Raw genomic sequence first — 23,172 nt, forward strand, 5'->3', positions numbered from 1 at the left:
AGTTTCTTCTGTGTGTTGGATGAAACTTGAATATTCAAGTCTTTGGCTGCGCAAAACAAATCAAATTGCATATAAAGCCTCAGTATAGCATCCGATTTTTACAGTCACATTGCAGTTCTTTAATGTAGGAAACGGTATTTAGTTTTGTACATTTTTAATAACCACATTTTCACGATGAAACTCGGACGATTTTTTGTGTGAACTAACATTGATGTTAGTGTAGCTAAACAACAACATTCAAAATATGTGTAAAAACATAATCTATGAAAATTGAAACAAAACTTCATATTCTTATATATGACGTATGTATATCAAGCTAACATTTTCCCGTTTTTATAACTTCCTCTATCTGCTTCAACACAATGTGTGACTATACTGAATATGTTACATTTTAATTATATAATTTTAATTATAATTTATTTTATTCTACCATACTATGACATCATGAACAGATTTTACCCATATCTATTTGACAAATGTATGACTGAAATATGATATTGTACAATGCTTGCCTGGGACTTGTCTCTTTATATAAATACCACTTTACTCAGGAGTCCGTTTCATTGACATGCAGCACGTAGGAACATTTGGACAAGAATCTCTGCGGACATCATTCTGTATCTGATTTCTGGAGGTTACTATCAGAGTACTGCTCAATTAAAGCATTCTACAAATGAGCTCTTCTCCACAACTTCCATTGTAACAATTTTCTACATTGCCCTGAGCAACAAGCATAAAAACGATTCCGAAAGAGACGTGAATTCTCCGCAGCCTGAAAATCCCAGCCATCTGACGTAGACGGATTTATAGGTTTAGTGGAAATTGCTTTCCCCTGCATCCAGATTAAATACTGAGTGGCGTTTCCTTGCTGCATGGGTAAACATCCTTCTAATAATGAGATGACCCACCAATGTCTTCAAGAAAAAACAAAATTTTGTCTTAGTGCTTACTCTGGGGACGATTTTTGGTCTGTAGTCTTGGAGGTATCATGCTGACTACCAGCTATCTTGGAATCTGCACTTTATTTGTAATTTGGGCATTGAGCGTGTTTGCGGAATGCAGATTTCATTTGCAGACGAGAGTCATACCTGAGGTATATAAGCAAGGCAGGTGAGTACCAACGCGCTTTCTTCTTACTGTGATAGTTACTAATAGTGTATTATGACTCATAGGCTGTTTATCCAAGATACATCCTTTAAAATAACGATATTGACTACTTGATATATTCCTATTCATTTTGCTAAACACTGTTTATCCAATTCTATATATGCCAATCCTGATTTTATGCATCATCCTGTCTAAACACATTTTAGGATTTGACGTGCAGAGTTCCAAGCCATTGTTGTGATCTTGAGAATACCTTCATCTTCTGATGGACTTCAAATGAGGCTGATAGACAAGTCAATTTATAAGAATGTGTTTCATTCTATATAGTAGGGGTAGAACCTGTTATTTCTGAAGGGGGTTATGTGCACTAAGGAGTTAATACAAGCATGGCTTCATTGTGTAAACATAATAAATGCTTTGAAGCTTACCCACAATGCCTGCAGCTCTGACACAGATGTACAAGGGTGGGAGGAGGTATTTAAAGTCTTACATTCATTAGATCGCTCGCAGTGCCACATGAAACTTCATTGCAATGCAAGACAGTTCTGTTGCACGTTACTCGTTGCAAAATAACTATTGTCAGCTGTCAGCTCAGATTATTTTATTCTAGATTTCATTTATTGCTGGAAATTCAGTAAAGTTTGATTCTCCTGCCTCAGCACTGCAGAAAAACTGCAGACGGTTATGCCTTGCTGGAACTTGAAATTTAGGATAAGTTCTCCAATATTTATGCTGTTAGGAATCAGAATGTTGTACTTAAAGATGTAACCTGGTACCTAAAATGTCCTTTCTGAATATTTTAAATGTCATTTTAGAATAGTATCAAACGGGTTGCCACAGGAGGCTGGGGCTGCACTCGCTTCCTCACTCAGTATCTCTACTCCTGGAACAGGACATCATCGAGGGTCGGTGCTGCAGTTACTTATTACAGTTTCTTTCAACACCACCTTATGAATATGTCCTGGTTCCGAGGCACAGATTGAAGTTGTGTAAAAGAAGAGTAAAGTGCTGACAATGTGCTTCTGTCCCCCACACTGCATGTTATAATAGTAAAACAAGACATCATCAAGTGGTGGAAATAAAAGCAGTGTGTGACACCATCAATGCCACACAGTTTCAATTAATGCTCTCAAATGAATCGTCATCAGGGAGCGGTGATTGAACCAGGATATGTAATACCAGCTCCCCTTCCCCCAATGATGATTCATTTGAGGGCGGTGATAGAAGCTGTTGGGCGGCACTGGTGGCACTATAGTCAATCTGCACATGTGCTGACTCTGTGAAAGACTGAATCTGCATGAGATCTTGGGAAGGAGAGACAAAAGTGACCTGTCAGTCACTGACAGGATGCAGGCAGCAGAAGGAAAAATAGAGAAAGGCCAGAAAAGCTACAAATGCATTGCCAAATACGGTACCAACCCAGCTGCACTTGATGTTGATTTGCCTAAAAATTTGCTAATGGATTTCTCAAAAAACATTATCATGACTTTACATAGATGATATTAGTTTGGGGTGTAAAAACTGCTGACAGATTTTCCTAAACCCTTAATGACCGCTGATACTCCCTTTAACGGCAGCTATTAAGGGTACATATGCCTTAGTGCCGCTTTTTAACGGGGCTGAGAAATAAGTGTATAGCACCCCCACAGTCGGAATTTCTCCAGATCTCGACTACCGACGGTAGCTGAGACCCCAGAGAACATGATTCAGGTCATTTTTTTACCGACTCCGTAGTTGCGATCACCATTATTAACGATATAACGGCGACTGAAAAAAAAAGTCAGATTTCGCATTTAATTTCTCTCTTCTCTGATGTGATTGCACATCATAGGAGAGAGAAATGGGGTCCCCGATCCACCCCCCAGTACCTCCGATGTTCCTGCAACCCCCTGTGTAGTCCCGGGGGCTGCCGGCAACTTCTTCTGGGAAGAAACTGGTGGGAGCATGCACAGTGCGCCTGCCGAGATCAGCAGGCTGGCACCTGGCAATAATAGGAAATTATTCCTATTAGTTAATTTTGATCACTGTGATAGACCCTCTCACAGTGATCAAAATAAAAAAAATAGTAAATAAAAACCTCTTTTATCACCCCCTTAGTTAGGTAAAAATAATAAAATAAAAAATATATATTTATTTCCATTTTTCCATTAGGGTTAGATTTGCGCTAAAGTGAGTTGGGCTAAAGTTAGAGTTAGGGTTGGGCTTAAACTAGGGTTACAGTTGGGCTAAAGCTAGGGTTAGGGTTGAGCTAGGGTTAGGGCTAGGATTGAGGCCAGGGTTAGGGTTGGGGCTAAAGTTAGGGCTGGGCTAAAGTTAGGGTTGGGCTAGGGTTAGGGTTGTGGTTATGGTTGGGATTACAGTTAGGGTTGGGTTTAGGGTTAGGGGTGTGTTAGGGTTAGGTTTGTGGTTAGGGTTATGGTTAGGGTTGTGTTATGATCCTTAGTGGCTGAGGATCACAGAATGAACTAGCTAAGTTACTGAACATAGAACGAGCTCTAGGGAAGTGGTAACTGGACTGACCGCAAATCTGATCCTAACCAAACACACTGAAGGTAGCCGGTGAACGTGCCTAAATTCCTGGACGTCTCGATGCAGCCTGAGAAACTTGCTACCCCTATAGAGAAAGTAAGACCTCACTTGCCTCAGAGAAATGACCCCAAAGATATAGGAAGCCCCCAACAAATAATAACGGTGAGGTAAGGGGAAAATACAAAACGTAGAAATGAAAACAGATTCAGCAAATGAGGCCCACTAATACTAGATAGCAGAAGACAGGCAGGGAACTGTGCGGTCAGTAAAAAACCCTATACAAAATATCCACGCTGAGAATACAAGAACCCCCACACCAACTAACGGTGTGAGGGGAGAAACTCAGCCCCCTAGAGCTACCAGCAAGCAAGGAAATCACATATTAGCAAGCTGGACAAGGACAAATAAATAACCAAGGAACATATTCAACACTGATGATCAAAAAATGAACAAACAGAAAACTTAGCTTCTCTTGGAGAGACTGGTAACAAAGGTAGGCAGGAGAGATCAAAATAGCACTGAATACATTGACAGCAGGCAACAACTGATAGTCCAGGTGAGCTAAATAGGAAACCAGCTAACATAACGAGACAGCTGATCCAGCCTCAGACCTGCAGAATGACACAAAGAGCCACCAGAGGGAGCCCAAAGACAGCACTCACACAGTACCACTTGTGACCACAAGAGGGAGCCCAAAAACAGAGTTCACAACAGTACCCCCCCTTGAGGAGGGGTCACCGAACCCTCATCAAAACCCCCAGGGCGATCAGGATGAGCAACATGGAAGGCATGAACCAAATCGGCCGCATGAACATCAGAGGCGACCACCCAGGAATTATCCTCCTGACCATAGCCCTTCCACTTAACCAAATACTGAAGCCTCCGTCTAGAAATACGAGAATCCAAGATCTTCTCCACCACGTACTCCAATTCGCCCTCAACCAGCACCGGGGCAGGGGGCTCAACAGAAGGAACCACAGGCACCACATACCTCCGCAACAAAGACCTATGGAACACGTTATGAATGGCAAACGACGCTGGGAGGTCCAGACGAAATGACACCGGGTTAAGGATTTCCAAAATCTTATAAGGACCGATGAAGCGAGGCTTGAATTTAGGAGAGGAGACCTTCATAGGAACATACCGAGAAGACAGCCATACCAAATCCCCAACATGAAGTCGGGGACCCACACCGCGACGGCGGTTGGCAAAGCGCTGAGCCTTCTCCTGTGACAACTTCAAATTGTCCACCACATGGTTCCAAATCTGCTGCAACCTATCCACCACAGAATCCACCCCAGGACAGTCAGAAGGCTCAACCTGACCCGAGGAAAAACGAGGATGAAAACCAGAATTGCAGAAAAAAGGCGAAACCAAAGTAGCAGAACTAGCCCGATTATTAAGGGCAAACTCGGCCAATGGCAAAAAAGTCACCCAATCATCCTGATCAGCAGAAACAAAACATCTTAAATAAGTTTCCAAGGTCTGATTAGTTCGCTCGGTTTGGCCATTCGTCTGAGGATGGAAGGCCGACGAAAAAGACAAATCAATGCCCATCTTAGCACAAAAGATCCGCCAAAATCTGGACACGAACTAGGATCCTCTGTCAGACACAATATTTTCAGGGATGCCGTGAAAGCGGACCACATTCTGAAAAAATAGAGGAACCAAATCGGAGGAGGAAGGCAACTTAGGCAAGGGCACCAAATGGACCATTTTGGAAAAACGATTACACACCACCCAGATGACAGACATTCTCTGAGAGACTGGAAGATCCGAAATAAAATCCATGGAAATGTGCGTCCAAGGCCTCTTCGGGACAGGCAAAGGCAAAAGCAAACCGCTGGCACGAGAACAGCAAGGCTTAGCCCGAGCACAAATCCCACAGGACTGCACAAAAGAACGCACATCCCGCGACAAGGAAGGCCACCAGAAGGACCTAGCCACCAAATCTCTGGTACCAAAAATCCCAGGATGGCCTGCCAACACCGAAGAATGAACCTCAGAAATAACTTTGCTGGTCCATCTATCTGGGACAAACAGTCTCTCTGGTGGGCAACGGTCAGGTCTATCCGCCTGAAATTTCTGCAGCACTCGTCGCAAATCTGGGGAAATGGCAGACAAAATCACTCCCTCTCTGAGGATACCGGCCGGCTCTGAAACTCCCGGAGAGTCAGGCACAAAACTCCTAGAAAGCGCATCAGCCTTCAAGTTCTTCGAACCAGGCAGGTACGAGACCACGAAATCGAAACGGGAGAAAAACAACGACCAACGAGCCTGTCTAGGATTCAGCCGCTTGGCAGACTCGAGATAAATCAGATTTTTGTGATCAGTCAAGACCACCACACGATGCTTAGCTCCCTCGAGCCAATGTCGCCACTCCTCAAATGCCCACTTCATAGCCAACAACTCCCGATTACCAACATCATAATTCCGCTCGGCAGGTGAAAACTTTCTCGAAAAGAAACCACAAGGCTTCATCACAGAGCAATCAGAGCTTCTCTGCGACAAAACAGCCCCTGCTCCAATCTCAGAAGCATCAACCTCGACCTGAAAAGGAAGAGAGACATCAGGCTGACACAAAACTGGAGCCGAAGAAAACCGGCGCTTCAGCTCCCGAAAGGCCTCCACGGCCCCAGGAGACCAATTAGTCACATCAGAACCCTTCTTGGTCAAATCCGTCAAGGGTTTAACCACGCCAGAAAAATTAGCAATGAAGCGACGGTAAAAATTAGCAAAACCCAAGAACTTCTGAAGACTCTTAACAGATGTAGACTGAGTCCAGTCATGAATAGCCTGAACCTTGACTGGGTCCATCTCAATAGTAGAAGGAGAAAAAATAAAACCCAAAAAGGAAACCTTCTGTACTCCGAAGAGACATTTTGAGCCCTTCACAAATAAGGCATTAGCACGTAGGACCTGAAATACCATCCTGACCTGCTTCACATGGGACTCCCAGTCCTCAGAAAAGACCAAAATGTCATCCAGATACACAATCATAAATTTATCCAGATATTCTCGGAAGATATCATGCATGAAGGACTGGAACACAGAAGGAGCATTAGAGAGTCCAAAAGGCATCACCAAGTACTCAAAATGGCCTTCGGGCGTATTAAATGCTGTTTTCCATTCATCCCCCTGCTTAATACGCACAAGGTTATACGCACCACGAAGATCTATCTTGGTGAACCAACTGGACCCCTTAATCCGAGCAAGCAGATCAGATAATAATGGCAAAGGATACTGAAATTTCACCGTGATTTTATTTAGAAGACGATAATCAATACAAGGTCTCAGAGAACCATCCTTCTTGGCCACAAAAAAGAATCCTGCACCAAGAGGGGAGGAGGACGGGCGAATATGTCCCTTCTCTAAAGACTCCTTTATATAGCTCCGCATCGCGGCATGTTCTGGTACAGACAATTTAAAAAGTCGTCCCTTAGGGAACTGTCATGAATCCCCAATGGCTAGGGATAGCACAGGACAAGCAAAGTATAACAAAAATCGGACGAGCTCTAGGGTGATGGAACCTGGGCTGACCGCTGCCCTACGCCTGACAAACGCAACTAGAGATAGCCAGGGAGCGTTCCTACGTTGGTTCTAGACGCCACGCACCAGCCTAAGAGCTAACTAGTACTGCAGAGAAAACAAGACCTCACTTGCCTCCAGAGGAATTAACCCCAAAGGTATAGTTGCCCCCCACATGTATTGACGGTGAAATGAGAGGAAGGCACACACATAGAGATGATGTATATAGCTTTAGCAAATAGAGGCCCGCTGAAAACTAGAAAGCAGAATGATACAAAAGGGGACTGAGCGGTCAGCAAAAAACCCTAATCAAAAAAACCATCCTGAGATTACAAGAACCCATGTGCCAACTCATGGCACATGGGGAGAACCTCAGTCCACTAGAGCAACCAGCTAGCATAGAGACATTCTAAGTAAGCTGGACCAAAAACCAAACAACTGAAAATCAGCACTTAGCTTATCCTGAAAGATCTGGGAGCAGGTAGGCAGGAACCAAACAGAGCACATCTGAACACATTGATAGCCGGCAAGGGAAATGACAGAAAGGCCAGGTAAAATAGGAAACACCCAGCCTCTGATGGACAGGTGGAAACCAAAGGCCGCAACCCACCAAAGTCACCCAGTACCAGCAGTAACCACCAGAGGGAGCCCACCAACAGAATCCACAACAGTACCCCCCCCTTGAGGAGGGGTCACCGAACCCTCACGAGAACCCCCAGGGCGATCAGGGTGAGCTCTATGGAAGGCGCGGACCAAATCAGTCGCGTGAACATCGGAGGCGACCACCCAGGAATTATCCTCCTGACCATAACCCTTCCACTTAACCAAATACTGGAGTTTGCGTCTGGAAACACGAGAATCCAAGATCTTTTCAACAACATACTCCAATTCTCCCTCCACCAGCACCGGAGCAGGAGGCTCGACCGAAGGAACAACGGGCACCTCATACCTCCGCAACAACGACCGATGGAACACATTATGAATAGCAAACGATGCTGGGAGATCCAAACGAAAAGATACAGGGTTAAGAATCTCCGAGATCCTATAAGGACCGATGAACCGAGGCTTGAACTTAGGAGAAGAGACCTTCATAGGGACAAAACGAGAAGACAACCACACCAAGTCCCCAACAAGAAGTCGGGGACCCACGCGGCGACGGCGATTAGCAAACTGCTGAGTCTTCTCCTGAGATAACTTCAAATTGTCCACCACCTGATTCCAAATCTGATGTAGCCTGTCCACCACCACGTCCACTCCAGGACAATCCGAAGATTCCCCCTGACCAGAGGAAAAACGAGGATGAAACCCCGAATTACAAAAAAAAGGAGAGACCAAGGTGGCAGAACTAGCCCGATTATTAAGAGCAAATTCGGCCAGTGGCAAAAAAGCAACCCAGTCATCCTGATCAGCAGAAACAAAACACCTCAAATAAGTTTCCAAGGTCTGATTAGTTCGCTCCGTCTGGCCATTCGTCTGAGGATGGAATGCAGACGAGAAAGACAAATCAATGCCCATCTTGGCACAAAACGTCCGCCAAAATCTAGACACAAACTGGGATCCCCTGTCAGAAACGATATTCTCCGGAATCCCATGCAAACGAACCACGTTCTGAAAAAACAAAGGAACCAACTCAGAGGAGGAGGGTAACTTAGGCAAGGGCACCAAATGAACCATCTTAGAAAAGCGGTCACACACAACCCAGATAACGGACATTTTCTGTGAAACCGGGAGATCAGAAATAAAATCCATGGAAATGTGCGTCCAAGGCCTCTTCGGGATGGGCAAAGATAACAACAACCCACTAGCCCGTGAACAGCAAGGCTTAGCTCGAGCACACACTTCACAAGACTGCACAAAGGTACGCACATCCCTAGACAAGGAAGGCCACCAAAAAGACCTGGCCACCAAATCTCTTGTACCAAATATTCCAGGATGACCAGCCAACACAGAAGAATGGACCTCGGAGATGACTCTACTGGTCCAATCATCCGGAACAAACAGTCTTTCTGGTGGACATCGATCCGGTTTATCCACCTGAAACTCCTGCAATGCGCGTCGCAAGTCTGGGGATACGGCGGACAATATTACCCCATCCCTAAGGATACCAGCAGGCCCAGTGTCTCCAGGAGAATCAGGCACAAAACTCCTGGAAAGAGCATCTGCCTTCACATTCTTTGAACCTGGCAGGTATGAAACCACGAAATTGAAACGAGAAAAAAATAATGACCAACGAGCCTGTCTAGGATTCAAACGCCTGGCAGACTCAAGGTAAATGAGATTCTTGTGATCAGTCAAGACCACCACGTGATGTTTAGCACCCTCAAGCCAATGACGCCACTCCTCAAATGCCCACTTCATGGCCAAAAGCTCCCGATTACCCACATCATAATTGCGCTCGGCGGGCGAGAATTTTCTAGAGAAGAAAGCACATGGCTTCGTCACCGAGCCATTAGAACTTCTCTGTGACAAAACCGCCCCCGCCCCAATCTCGGAAGCATCAACCTCCACCTGAAAAGGAAGTGAAACATCTGGTTGACACAACACAGGAGCAGAAGAAAACCGGCGCTTAAGTTCCCGAAAGGCCTCCACGGCCGCAGGAGACCAATCAGCAACATCAGCACCCTTTTTAGTCAAATCAGTCAAAGGTTTAACAATACTGGAAAAATTAGCAATGAACCGACGATAAAAATTAGCAAACCCCAAGAACTTCTGAAGGCTCTTAACAGATGTAGGTTGTGTCCAGTCACAAATAGCCTGAACCTTTACGGGATCCATCTCAATAGTAGAAGGAGAAAAAATGTACCCCAAAAAAGAAATCTTCTGGACTCCGAAGAGACACTTTGAGCCCTTCACAAACAGAGAATTGGCCCGCAAAACCTGAAACACCTTCCTGACCTGTAGAACATGAGACTCCCAGTCATCAGAAAACACCAAAATATCATCCAAATACACAATCATAAACTTATCCAGATATTCACGGAAAATATTGTGCATAAAGGACTGAAAGACTGACGGAGCATTGGAGAGTCCAAAAGGCATTACCAAATACTCAAAATGGCCCTCAGGCGTATTAAATGCGGTTTTCCACTCATCACCCTGTTTAATCCGCACCAGATTATACGCACCACGAAGATCTATTTTAGTGAACCACCTAGCCCCCTTAATGCGAGCAAACAAATCAGTAAATAATGGCAATGGATACTGGTATTTGACTGTAATCTTATTCAGAAGGCGATAATCTATACAAGGCCTCAGGGAACCATCTTTTTTTGCCACGAAAAAAAAACCTGCTCCCAGAGGGGACGAAGATGGACGAATATGTCCCTTTTCCAAGGACTCCTTAATATAATTCCGCATAGCAGTATGCTCTGGCAGTGACAGATTAAATAAACGACCCTTAGGGAACTTACTGCCAGGAATCAATTCTATAGCACAGTCACACTCTCTATGAGGAGGGAGCGAATTGAGCTTAGGCTCCTCAAAAACATCCTTATAATCTGACAAAAACGCAGGGATCTCCGAAGGAGTCGATGAAGCGATAGAAATCGGAGGTGCATCATCATGAACCCCCTGACATCCCCAGCTTAGCACAGACATTGTTTTCCAGTCCAGGACAGGATTATGAGTTTGTAACCATGGCAGACCAAGCACTAGTACATCATGTAAATTATACAGTACAAGGAAGCGAATCACCTCCTGATGAACGGGAGTCATGCGCATGGTCACTTGTGTCCAATACTGCGGTTTATTCATAGCCAATGGTGTAGAATCAATTCCCTTCAGAGGAATAGGAACTTCCAGAGGCTCTAGACTAAAACCGCAGCGTTTAGCAAATGACCAATCCATAAGACTCAGGGCAGCGCCTGAATCCACATAGGCATCGACGGAAATGGAAGACAGTGAAAAAATCAGAGTCACAGACAAAATGAACTTAGACTGCAGAGTATCAATGGCAAAAGATTTATCAACCCTTTTTGTGCGTTTAGAGCATGCTGATATAACATGAGCTGAATCACCACAATAAAAACACAAACCATTTTTCCGCCTATAATTTTGCCGTTCACTTCTGGACTGAATTCTATCACATTGCATAGTCTCAGGTGCCTGTTCAGAAGACACCGCCAACTGGTGCACGGGTTTGCGCTCCCGTAAACGCCGATCAATCTGAATGGCCATAGCCATAGACTCATTCAGACCTGTAGGCGCAGGGAACCCCACCATAACATCCTTAATGGCCTCAGAAAGACCATTTCTGAAGTTTGCAGCCAGGGCGCACTCATTCCACTGAGTAAGCACCGACCATTTCCGAAATTTCTGACAATATATTTCCGCTTCATCATGCCCCTGAGAGAGGGCTAATAAAGCCTTTTCAGCCTGAATCTCTAGGTTAGGTTCCTCATAGAGCAATCCCAATGCCAGAAAAAACGCATCCACACTGAGCAACGCAGGATCCCCTGGTGCCAATGCAAATGCCCAATTCTGAGGGTCGCCCCGTAGGAACGATATAACAATCTTGACCTGTTGAGCAGGGTCTCCAGAGGAGCGAGATTTCAAAGAGAGAAACAATTTACAATTGTTCCTGAAATTCAGGAAGGTAGATCTATCTCCAGAAAAAAACTCTGGAATAGGAATTCTAGGTTCAGACATGGGAGTGTGAACAACGAAATCCTGTATGTTTTGAACCTTAGCCGCGAGATTACTCAGGCTGGAAGCCAAACTCTGGACATCCATGATAAACAGCTAAGATCAGAGCCATTCAAGGGTTAAGAGGAGGTAAGAAGCAGCTAGACAGCAATTAAGGGCTAGGCAGCAAAACTCTGAAGGAAAAAAAAAAAAAATTTTCCTTGAACACTTCTTTTCCTCCTGCTTCAGCCCAAACAATTAACACTTTGTGGGCCGGCTATACTGTCATGAATCCCCAATGGCTAGGGATAGCACAGGACAAGCAAAGTATAACAAAAATCGGACGAGCTCTAGGGTGATGAAACCTGGGCTGACCGCTGCCCTACGCCTGACAAACGCAACTAGAGATAGCCAGGGAGCGTTCCTACGTTGGTTCTAGACGCCACGCACCAGCCTAAGAGCTAACTAGTACTGCAGAGAAAACAAGACCTCACTTGCCTCCAGAGGAATTAACCCCAAAGGTATAGTTGCCCCCCACATGTATTGACGGTGAAATGAGAGGAAGGCACACACATAGAGATGATGTATATAGCTTTAGCAAATAGAGGCCCGCTGAAAACTAGAAAGCAGAATGATACAAAAGGGGACTGAGCGGTCAGCAAAAAACCCTAATCAAAAAAACCATCCTGAGATTACAAGAACCCATGTGCCAACTCATGGCACATGGGGAGAACCTCAGTCCACTAGAGCAACCAGCTAGCATAGAGACATTCTAAGCAAGCTGGACCAAAAACCAAACAACTGAAAATCAGCACTTAGCTTATCCTGAAAGATCTGGGAGCAGGTAGGCAGGAACCAAACAGAGCACATCTGAACACATTGATAGCCGGCAAGGGAAATGACAGAAAGGCCAGGTAAAATAGGAAACACCCAGCCTCTGATGGACAGGTGGAAACCAAAGGCCGCAACCCACCAAAGTCACCCAGTACCAGCAGTAACCACCAGAGGGAGCCCACCAACAGAATCCACAACAGGGAACTTACTACCAGGAATCAAATTTATAGCACAATCACAATCCCTATGAGGAGGTAGGGCACCGGATCTGGGCTCATCAAATACATCCTGGTAGTCCGACAAAAACTCAGGGATCTCAGAAGGAGTGGAAGAAGCAATTGACACCAAAGGAGCATCGCCATGAATCCCCTGGCAACCCCAACTTGAAACAGACATAGCTTTCCAATCCAGCACTGGATTATGAGCCTGCAGCCATGGCAGACCCAAAACGACAACATCATGCAAATTATGCAGCACAAGAAAGCGAATCACCTCCTGATGTACAGGAGTCATGCACATGGTCACTTGAGTCCAATACTGAGGCTTATTCTCAGCCAATGGTGTAGCATCAATTCCCCTCAGTGGAATAGGGAATTCTAAAGGCTCCAGGACAAAACCACAGCGCCTGGCAAACGACAAATCCATCAGGTTCAGGGCAGCACCTGAATCCACAAAAGCCATAACCGAGTAAGATGACAGAGAACAAATTAAAGTAACAGACAAAATGAATTTAGGCTGTATAGTACCAACGGTGACAGTTTTAGCGATTTTTTTTAAGCGCTTAGAGAATGCTGAGATAACATGAGTTGAATCACCACAGTAAAAGCACAACCCATTTTGACGTCTATGATTTCGCCGCTCAACTCTGGTCAGAATTCGGTCACATTGCATAGACTCAGGTCTCTGTTCAGAAAACACCGCCAGATGGTGCGCAGATTTGCGCTCCCGCAAACGCCGATCAATCTGAATGGCCAAAGCCATTGAGTCATTCAGACTTGCAGGCGTGGGGAACCCCACCATAACATTTTTAATGGCTTCAGAAAGACCTTCTCTGAAATTTGCAGGCAGGGCACACTCATTCCATTGAGTAAGCACCGACCATTTCCGAAATTTTTGACAATACACCTCAGCTTCATCCTGGCCCTGAGAGAGAGCCAGCAAGGCCTTTTCTGCCTGGTTCTCAAGATTAGGTTCCTCATAAAGCAATCCAAGCGTCAGAAAAAACGCATCCACATTCAGCAATGCAGGATCTCCTGGCGCCAGGGAGAAGGCCCAATCTTGAGGGTCGCCACGTAACAGGGAGATAACAATTCTAACTTGCTGAGCGGAATCACCAGAGGAACGAAGTCTCAAAGAAAGAAATAATTTACAATTATTCTTAACATTCAGAAACCTAGATCTATCTCCAGAAAACAACTCAGGAATAGGTACTTTTGGCTCAGACATAGGACTGTGAACAACAAAATCCTGAATGCTTTGCACCCTTGCAGCAAGATGATCCACACTAGAAGTCAGACTCTGAATATCCATGTCTGCAGCTGAACTCAAAGCCACCCAGAGATTAAGGGGATGAGAGAAGCTGGACAGACTGCAGCAAAGGGAGAGGAAAAAAAAAAAATTGTACTCAGGGCTTCTCTTATCCCACTTCTGCGATGCATTAAACACTTTACGGCCTGCTGTACTGTTATGATCCTTAGTGGCTGATGATCACAGAATGAACTAGCTAAGTTACTGAACATAGAACGAGCTCTAGGGAAGTGGTAACTGGACTGACCGCAAATCTGATCCTAACCAAACACACTGAAGGCTGAAGGTAGCCAGTGAACGTGCCTAAATTCCTGGATGTCTCGACGCAGCCTGAGAAACTTGCTACCCCTATAGAGAAAGTAAGACCTCACTTGCCTCAGAGAAATGACCCCAAAGATATAGGAAGCCCCCAACAAATAATAACGGTGAGGTAAGGGGAAAATACAAAACGTAGAAATGAAAACAGATTCAGCAAATGAGGCCCACTAATACTAGTTAGCAGAAGACAGGCAGGGAACTGTGCGGTCAGTAAAAAACCCTATACAAAATATCCACGCTGAGAATACAAGAACCCCCACACCAACTAACGGTGTGAGGGGAGAAACTCAGCCCCCTAGAGCTACCAGCAAGCAAGGAAATCACATATTAGCAAGCTGGACAAGGACAAATAAATAACCAAGGAACATATTGAACACTGATGATCAAAAAATGAACAAACAGAAAACTTAGCTTCTCTTGGAGAGACTGGTAACAAAGGTAGGCAGGACAGATCAAAATAGCACTGAATACATTGACAGCAGGCAACAACTGATAGTCCAGGTGAGCTAAATAGGAAACCAGCTAACATAACGAGACAGCTGATCCAGCCTCAGACCTGCAGAATGACACAAAGAGCCACCAGAGGGAGCCCAAAGACAGCACTCACACAGTACCACTTGTGACCACAAGAGGGAGCCCAAAAACAGAGTTCACAACAGGGTTGGGATTAGGGTTAGGGGTGTGTTATGGTTAGGGTTGTAGTTAGGGTTGGAATTAGGGCTAGGGGTGTGTTGGAGTTAGGGTTGGAGTTAGAATGGGGGGTTCCACTGTTTAGGTGCATCAGGAGGTCTCCAAACATGACATGGCGCCCACCATTGATTCCAGACAATTTTGCGCTCAAAACTCAAAATTTTGCGCTCAAAAAGTTTGTGCTCCCTCCCTTCTGAGCCCTGCCATGTGCACAAACACTGGTTTCTCCCACATACAGGGTATCGGCGTACTCAGGAGAAATTGCACAACAAATTTTGTGGTCCATTTTCTCCTGATACCCTTGTGAAAATAAAAAAATTGCTTCCAAAATAAATTATTTGTGAAAAAAATAAAATGTTCATTTTTTCCTTCCACATAGCTTCAGTTCTCGGGAAGCACCTCAAGGGTTAATAAACTTCTTGAATGTGGTTTTGCACACCTTGAGGGGTGCAGTTTTTAGAATGGTGTCACTTTTGGGTATTTTCTGTTATATTGACCTCCCAAACTCACTTGAAACCACCCAACCTCACTTGAGTTGGTCCCTAAAAAAATGGTTTTGTAAATTTTGTTGGAAAAATGAGAAATCGCTGGTCAACTTTTAACCCTTATAACGTCCTAACAAAAAAAACTAATGTTTTAAAAATTTCGCTGATGTAAAGTAGACATGTGGGAAATGTTATTTATTAACTATGTTGTGTGACACCACTCTCTGATTTAAGGGTACAAAAATTAAAAGTTTTAAAATTGCTAAATTTTTAAAACATTTTGCCAAATTTCCATTTTTTTTCATAAATATACGCAAGTTATATCGAAGAAATTTTACCACTAACATGAAGTACAATATGTCACTAAAAATTGTCTCAGAATCAGTGGGAAGCGTTCCAGAGCTATAACCTCATAAAGGGACAGTGGTCAGAATTGTAAAAATTGGCTTGGTCATTAAGTACCAAATTGGCTCTGTCACTAAGCTGTTAAAAGAGGACCTTTCACCAGTTTGAGCACTTCTGCCTGGCCAAATTTGTGGAATAGTGGCTGCATAGCTGAGTAAAACCTATAATTTATAGTTAAATTTCTTCTCTTAATTGTTGATATATTAGCTTGTAAAGTTTAGGTTATAATTTATGTTGAATCCAAGGGGGCTTTACCAGAGATAACTTACTGAAGGTGTATACTTCTTTTCCTGCATAACATTGACCAATCATAAGCAGATACCAACATACCCATGAAAAAGCACGTCACCTACAATAGATTAGAGCAGGTTTCTCAGTGTGAGGCATGTAATGGCAGACAGTCTGGTCTCCTCACTGGTCTCTCTGCATAACTGTGTAAGATGACAAAGTGCTCCGAGAAGAGCAGAGATTATTGTGATTACTAATACTTCTTCAGCTTTCATCTCACAACAGTCAGTGTAGGGGAAGAATACAACAGCAAAGCTGAGCTTTGTCTCATTATAAACACAGCTGCAGCTCTCATCTCCCAGTGCTGTCAGTTCAGTTGTATCACCTCCTCTCCCCACATAGACTGCTCTGAGATGAAATCTGAAAGGTGTATATAATTATAGTCATTTCTGCTCTAATCTGGATAACTTGTAATCACACACAGTTCTGCTGTGACATCAGTGAGGAGAGCAGACTGTCTGTCGTTACATGTCTCACACAGTAGAAAGCTTAGTCTTTTTTCCACAGTATGTTGCTACCTGCTTAGGATTGTTCAACCTCATGCAGTGTAAGGAGAGAGAGAGAGAGATGGATCCTGCGTCCATAGGCTTCCATTATAGCTGACGATGGACAGCGCAGGATGCGTCACTGACCGATTTTCCAATGTGCAGAAAAAACGTTCCTCTGAACGTTTTCTCCGCACAACGGACCGCTATTTTCAGACGGATCCAGTGCACGACGGATGAAACGGATGTCCAATCCGTCGCTAATACAAGTCTATGGGAAAATGCCGGATCCTGCACACTTTTTTGCAGGATCCTGCATTCTCAAAATTCGACGGATTGTGACGGAAGCTAAAAAAACGCAAGTGTGAAAGTAGCCTAAAACGTACATGCACCAGTCAAAAAATCACTGGAAATATCCCCCTTGGACTTAACATATATTCTAACCTAAACTTTACAAGATAATATCTCTGCAACAGAGAAGAGAAGTTAAAACACACACACAAAAAAAAAAATGTTTTATTCAGCTAATCAGCCACTATTCCATGATTGGTCTAATTTAACATGATCAAACTGGTGAAAAGTTCTCTTTAAAGACCTCCAAGACCATTTCCAAGAACAAGTCATTTGGGCTGATCTACACACGTGGTCAAAATTGTTGGTACTCCTCGTTTAATGACAGAAAAACCCACAATGGTCACAAAAATAACTTGAATCTGACAAAAGTAATAATAAATAAAAGATCTATGAAAATAAACACATGAAAGTCAGACATTGCTTTTCAACTATGCTTTCATAGAATTAAAAAAAAAATAAAACTCATGAAATAGGCCTGGACAGAAATGATGGTATTCTTAACTTAATATATTGTTGCACCACCTTTTAAAGCAATCACTGCAATCAAATGATTCCTCACAACTGTCAACGAGACTTCTGCACCTCTCAACAGGTATTTTGGCCCACTCCTCAAGAGCAAACTGCTCCAGTTGTCTCGTGTTTGGAGGTTGCCTTTACCAGACGGTATGTTTCAGCTTTTTCCAAAGATGCTCCATAGGATTTACGTCAGAGTTCATAGAAGGCCACTTCAGAATACTCCAATATTTTCCTCTTAGCCATTCTTGGGTATTTTTAGCTGTGTGTTTTGGGTCATTATCCTATAGCAAGACCAACAATTTTGACCACGTGTGTATGACTTTTATTATTAGATCATATGGATATGGACTTAGAGGAGATTGTTCGGGTCAGGCAGAACAATTACTGGACATTGGAGTAATGAAAATCAGTACAGAGCTATGATGAGTTAAAATTCAAGATTTTTAGTACCTACCACCATTTCTTTGAGAGATGCTGAAAAGGTGGATGGTTTCTACATGTGTAGTGCCAAACATGAAGCATGGAAATTGAGATTTGGTGGTGTGGGAGTGCTTTACTGGTGACACTGTTAGTGAATTTTTCCAATTTCAAGGCAGTGTGCACACATATCCAGCTTGATTACCTCAACATTATTCAATGACATGCCATTTCATCTATCTATATAATCGTCTAAGGGTCACTTCCGTCTGTTTGTCTGTTTGTCACGGAAATCCTGCATCGCTGATTGTTCGTGGCCAGCCAGCTGCGACCAATCAGCGACAAGCACAGTCTGGCCGCGAATTGGCCTCTCCCTACTCTCCTCAAGTCAGTGCCCCCTCCCTACTCCCCTACAGTCAGTGCCAGTGTGTCGCCCCATCCCAGACCAACTTTTTACTATTGATGCTGCCTATGCAGCATCAATAGTAAAAAGATATAATGTTAAAAATAATGACAAAAAATAAAAAATTGTGCTATTCTCACCTTTTGCCGTCCACCGATGCGCAATGCTGCCGCCAGCTTCCGTTCCCAGTGATGCATTGGAAAATTACCCAGATGACTTAGCGCTCTCGCGACAGCATCGCGCACATCGGGACAGCTTCAGCAGACGCTGGAGGGTGAGTATATAACTATTTTTTATTTTAATTTTTTTTTAACAGAGATATGGTGCCCACACTGCTATATACTGCTTGGGCTGTGTTATATACTGCGTGGGTTGTGCTATTTACTACGTGGGCTGTGTTATATACTGCCTGGATGCTATATACTACGTGCGCAGTGTTATATACGGCATGGGCTGTGTTATATACTACATGGCCTGTATTATATACTGCGTGGGGTGTGCTATATATTACGTAGGCTGTGCTATATACTATGTGGCTGCTATATACAACATGGCTGCTATATACTACGTGGCTGTGCTATATACTACGTGGCTGTGCTATATACTATGTGGCTGTCTGTGTTACGTGGGCTGTGCTATATACTATGTGGCTGCTATATACTATGTGGCTACTATTAACTACGTGGCTGTGCTATATACTACGTGGCTGTGCTATATACTACGTGGCTGTGCTAAACGCAACGTACATACATAATCTAGAATAACCGATGCGTTAGAATTGGGCCACCATCTAGTTTGTTTTATATTTATGTTGCATCAGGCCAATGAGCAAAAAAACACACCTCCCGGCTATATAAGGGCTATGTGACCAAGAAGGAGAGGGATGGAGTCAGATGAGATCAGATGAAATACATCAAATGACATGGCCTCCATAATCACTCAACCTCAACCTTATTAAAAAAAATCTCATAAAAAAGAAACAGCTTTACCAACACAAACTGTAATTATATACTGTACCAACCAAGTGCTCTTCTAGCTGATTGTGGAGTGGAGAATACCAGGCAAATTAAAAACTCACTTGGCTGCAGAAATTGTTAGTTGCTGGCAGACAGGAGGAGGAGGCATGTGACCCGGCATCAGACCGGCTGGTACGTTAGATGACTGACAACCAATGAATGGATATATAGGTGATTGACTTCTGAAGCAGGAGGGCCACTTCAAATCAGTAGTTGAAGAGGGAAATGATAAATGCAAGGACAAGAGACTTCCTGTTTCTACATAGAGCAGAGAGAACAGAATAATTAACTGGGTAAAAAGCAAAATCAGCAATTGTAAGTACACAACGCTATATAATATGATGATTGCTATATATTAAGAGGATAACAATTATAATGGGAGTAATTTAATAGTATGTAGTATACGCATATTTCTAGAAGGTGCCGAGCACCTCACTGTCAGATTGTGTGAACGCATTGGCTTCTGTCTTAATCAGTAAGCGCGCTGACATTTCACCAGGCTGATAACAGAAGTGCTGTCCACTGTTCTAATACATAGAGGAGATGCTGAGCTCCTCATGATCTCACACACTGATTACAAGCTAACTGATCCCCACTGCGCCAAGGTGTACCCAGTCAGGACTGTCCTAACCTACCCCTTTCTAACATCGGGAGTAATAGTACGCTCATGTCGGACTACCTCTCTTTGATGTGGGTTCCGTTGCTGAGCCCACATCTTTTCCGGCACATGTCAGCTGTTTTGAACAGCTGACATGCGCTTCTAACAGCCATGGGTGGAATCGCGATCCACCTGTGACTGTTAACTAGTTAAATGCCGCTGTTAAACTCTGAAAGTGGCATTTAACGCACGCTTCCGGCAAGCGAACCGCAAATCACGCCCATCCGTGACCCCATCATGTGATCACGGGTCACTGATGGGTTGGTATGACAACCAGAGGTCTCCAGCAAACCTCTGTGGTTGTCACTGCTGGATTGCTATGAGCGCCGCCCAGTGGTCGGCGCATAGAGCAAGTGAGCAATTCTGCTACATACAGGCAATCTGTTCATCACCTGTATGTAGCAGAGCCGATCGGATTATGCCAGTTTCTAGTCTCCCATGGAGACTATTGAAGCCAAAAGTAAAAAAGCCAAAAAAGCCAAAAGTAAAAAAAATGTTTTTAAAAATATTTTAAAAAATTAAAAACATAAAAAAGTTTAAATCACCCCTTTTCGCCCCATTCAAAATAAAATAATAAAAAAATCAAACATACACATATTTGGTATCACCGCATTCAGAATCGCCCAATCTATCAATATAAAAAAAGCATTAACACGATCGCTGAACGGCGTAGCGATAAAAAAAAGTCAAAAAGCCAGAATTACCTTTTTTTGATCACCACAACATTGTATTAAAATGTAATAACGAGCGATCAAAAGATCGTATCTGCAGCAAAATGGTATCATTAAAAACGTCAGCTTGGCACGCAAAAAATAAGCCCTCACCCAACTCGAGATCATGAAAAATGGAGACGCTACTGGTATTGTAAAATGGCGCAATTTATTTATTTTTTTAAACTTTAGAATTTTTTTCACCATTTAAATAATAAAAGAACCGATATATGTTTGGTGTCTATGAACTTATAATGACCTGGCAAATCATAACGGCAGATCAGTTTCAGCATTTAGTGAACATGGTAATAAAACAAACAAACCAACAACTGTAGGATTGCACTGTTTTTGCAGTTTCACAGCACTTGGAATTTGTTTCCCGTTTTCGAGTACATGACATGCAGGGCCGTATTTGTCACTAGGCTCTTGAGGGCAGGTGCCTGGGGCGGCAGGATGCGGTGGGGGGTGGCACCTGAGGAAGGTTTTTTTAATTATAAGAACCGGGGTCACTGCCAACCGCCCGCCTACCTCTGTGCCTCCCCCACCTCCTTGAACTCATACTCACCTGTCATGATTCTCAATGGCGAGAGAACATAGCCCAGCATATATGAGAACTAGCTCTTGGAAGATGGAAACTATACTGACCATGAACTAAACCTGCCGCACAACTAGAAGTGGCCGGGTAGCATGCCTACGTTTTTTTATCCCTAGATGCCCAGCGCCAGCCGGAGAACTACCTAATCCTAGCAGAGGAAAAGACAGTCCTGGCTCACCTCTAGAGAAATTTTCCCAAAAGGCAGACAGAGGCCCCCACATATATTGGCGGTGATTTTAGATGAAATGACAAACGTAGTATGAAAATAGGTTTAGCAAAAATCGAGGTCCGCTTACTAGATAGCAAGAAGACAGAAAGGGCACTTTCATGGTCAGCAGAAAACCCTATCAAAACACCATCCAGAAATTACTTTAAGACTCTAGCATTAACTCATAACACCAGAGTGGCAATTTCCGCTCACAAGAGCTTTCCAGACACAGTAATGAAACAGCAGCTGTGAACAGGAACAAAATGCAAAAACACACAAGGACAAAAGTCCAACTTAGCTGGGAGTTGTCTAGTAGCAGGAACATGCACAGAAAGGCTTCTGATTACATTGTTGACCGGCATGAAACTGACAGAGGAGCAAGGTTATATAGCGACTCCCACATCCTGATAGGAGCAGGTGAACAGAGGGGATGATGCACACAAGTACAATTCCACAAGTGGCCACCGGGGGAGCCCAGAATCCAATTTCACAACAGTACCCCCCCCCTCAAGGAGGGGGCACCGAACCCTCACCAGAACCACCAGGGCGATCAGGATGAGCCCTATGAAAGGCACGGACAAGATCGGAGGCATGAACATCAGAGGCAGTGACCCAAGAATTATCCTCCTGACCGTATCCCTTCCATTTGACCAGATACTGGAGTTTCCGTCTGGAAACACGAGAGTCCAAGATCTTTTCCACAACGTACTCCAACTCACCCTCAACCAACACCGGAGCAGGAGGCTCAACGGAAGGCACAGCCGGTACCTCATACCTGCGCAACAATGACCGATGAAAAACATTATGAATCGAAAAGGATGCAGGGAGGTCCAAACGGAAGGACACAGGGTTAAGAATCTCCAATATCTTGTACGGGCCGATGAACCGAGGCTTAAACTTAGGAGAAGAAACCCTCATAGGGACAAAACGAGAAGACAACCACACCAAGTCCCCAACACAAAGCCGAGGACCAACACGACGACGGCGGTTGGCAAAAAGCTGAGTCTTCTCCTGGGACAACTTCAAATTGTCCACCACCTGCCCCCAAATCTGATGCAACCTCTCCACCACAGCATCCACTCCAGGACAATCTGAAGATTCCACTTGACCGGAGGAAAATCGAGGATGAAACCCCGAATTACAGAAAAACGGGGACACCAAGGTGGCAGAGCTGGCCCGATTATTGAGGGCGAACTCCGCCAAAGGCAAAAAAGCAACCCAATCATCCTGATCCGCAGACACAAAACACCTCAAATATGTCTCCAAGGTCTGATTAGTCCGCTCGGTCTGGCCATTAGTCTGAGGATGGAAAGCAGACGAAAAAGACAAATCTATGCCCATCCTAGCACAGAATGCCCGCCAAAATCTAGACACGAATTGGGTCCCTCTGTCAGAAACGATATTCTCCGGAATACCATGCAAACGAACAACATTTTGAAAAAACAGAGGAACCAACTCGGAAGAAGAAGGCAACTT

General features: G+C 44.1%; 1 protein-coding gene across 1 annotated transcript in view; it reads left to right on the forward strand.

Moving 5' to 3' along the window:
- Positions 1-852: 852 nt before the first annotated feature.
- The window catches only part of GABRR1 (gamma-aminobutyric acid type A receptor subunit rho1), a 138,607-nt gene continuing 116,287 nt past the window's right edge, over positions 853-23,172 (forward strand). Inside the window, exon 1 of the mRNA XM_077292874.1 lies at positions 853-1,110. Within this exon, the coding sequence (XP_077148989.1) occupies positions 989-1,110 (122 nt within the window). The 5' untranslated portion in view covers positions 853-988. The remainder of the gene's footprint in view (positions 1,111-23,172) is intronic.

Source organism: Ranitomeya variabilis, chromosome 2, assembly GCF_051348905.1.
Source record: "Ranitomeya variabilis isolate aRanVar5 chromosome 2, aRanVar5.hap1, whole genome shotgun sequence".
NCBI lineage: Eukaryota > Metazoa > Chordata > Amphibia > Anura > Dendrobatidae > Ranitomeya > Ranitomeya variabilis.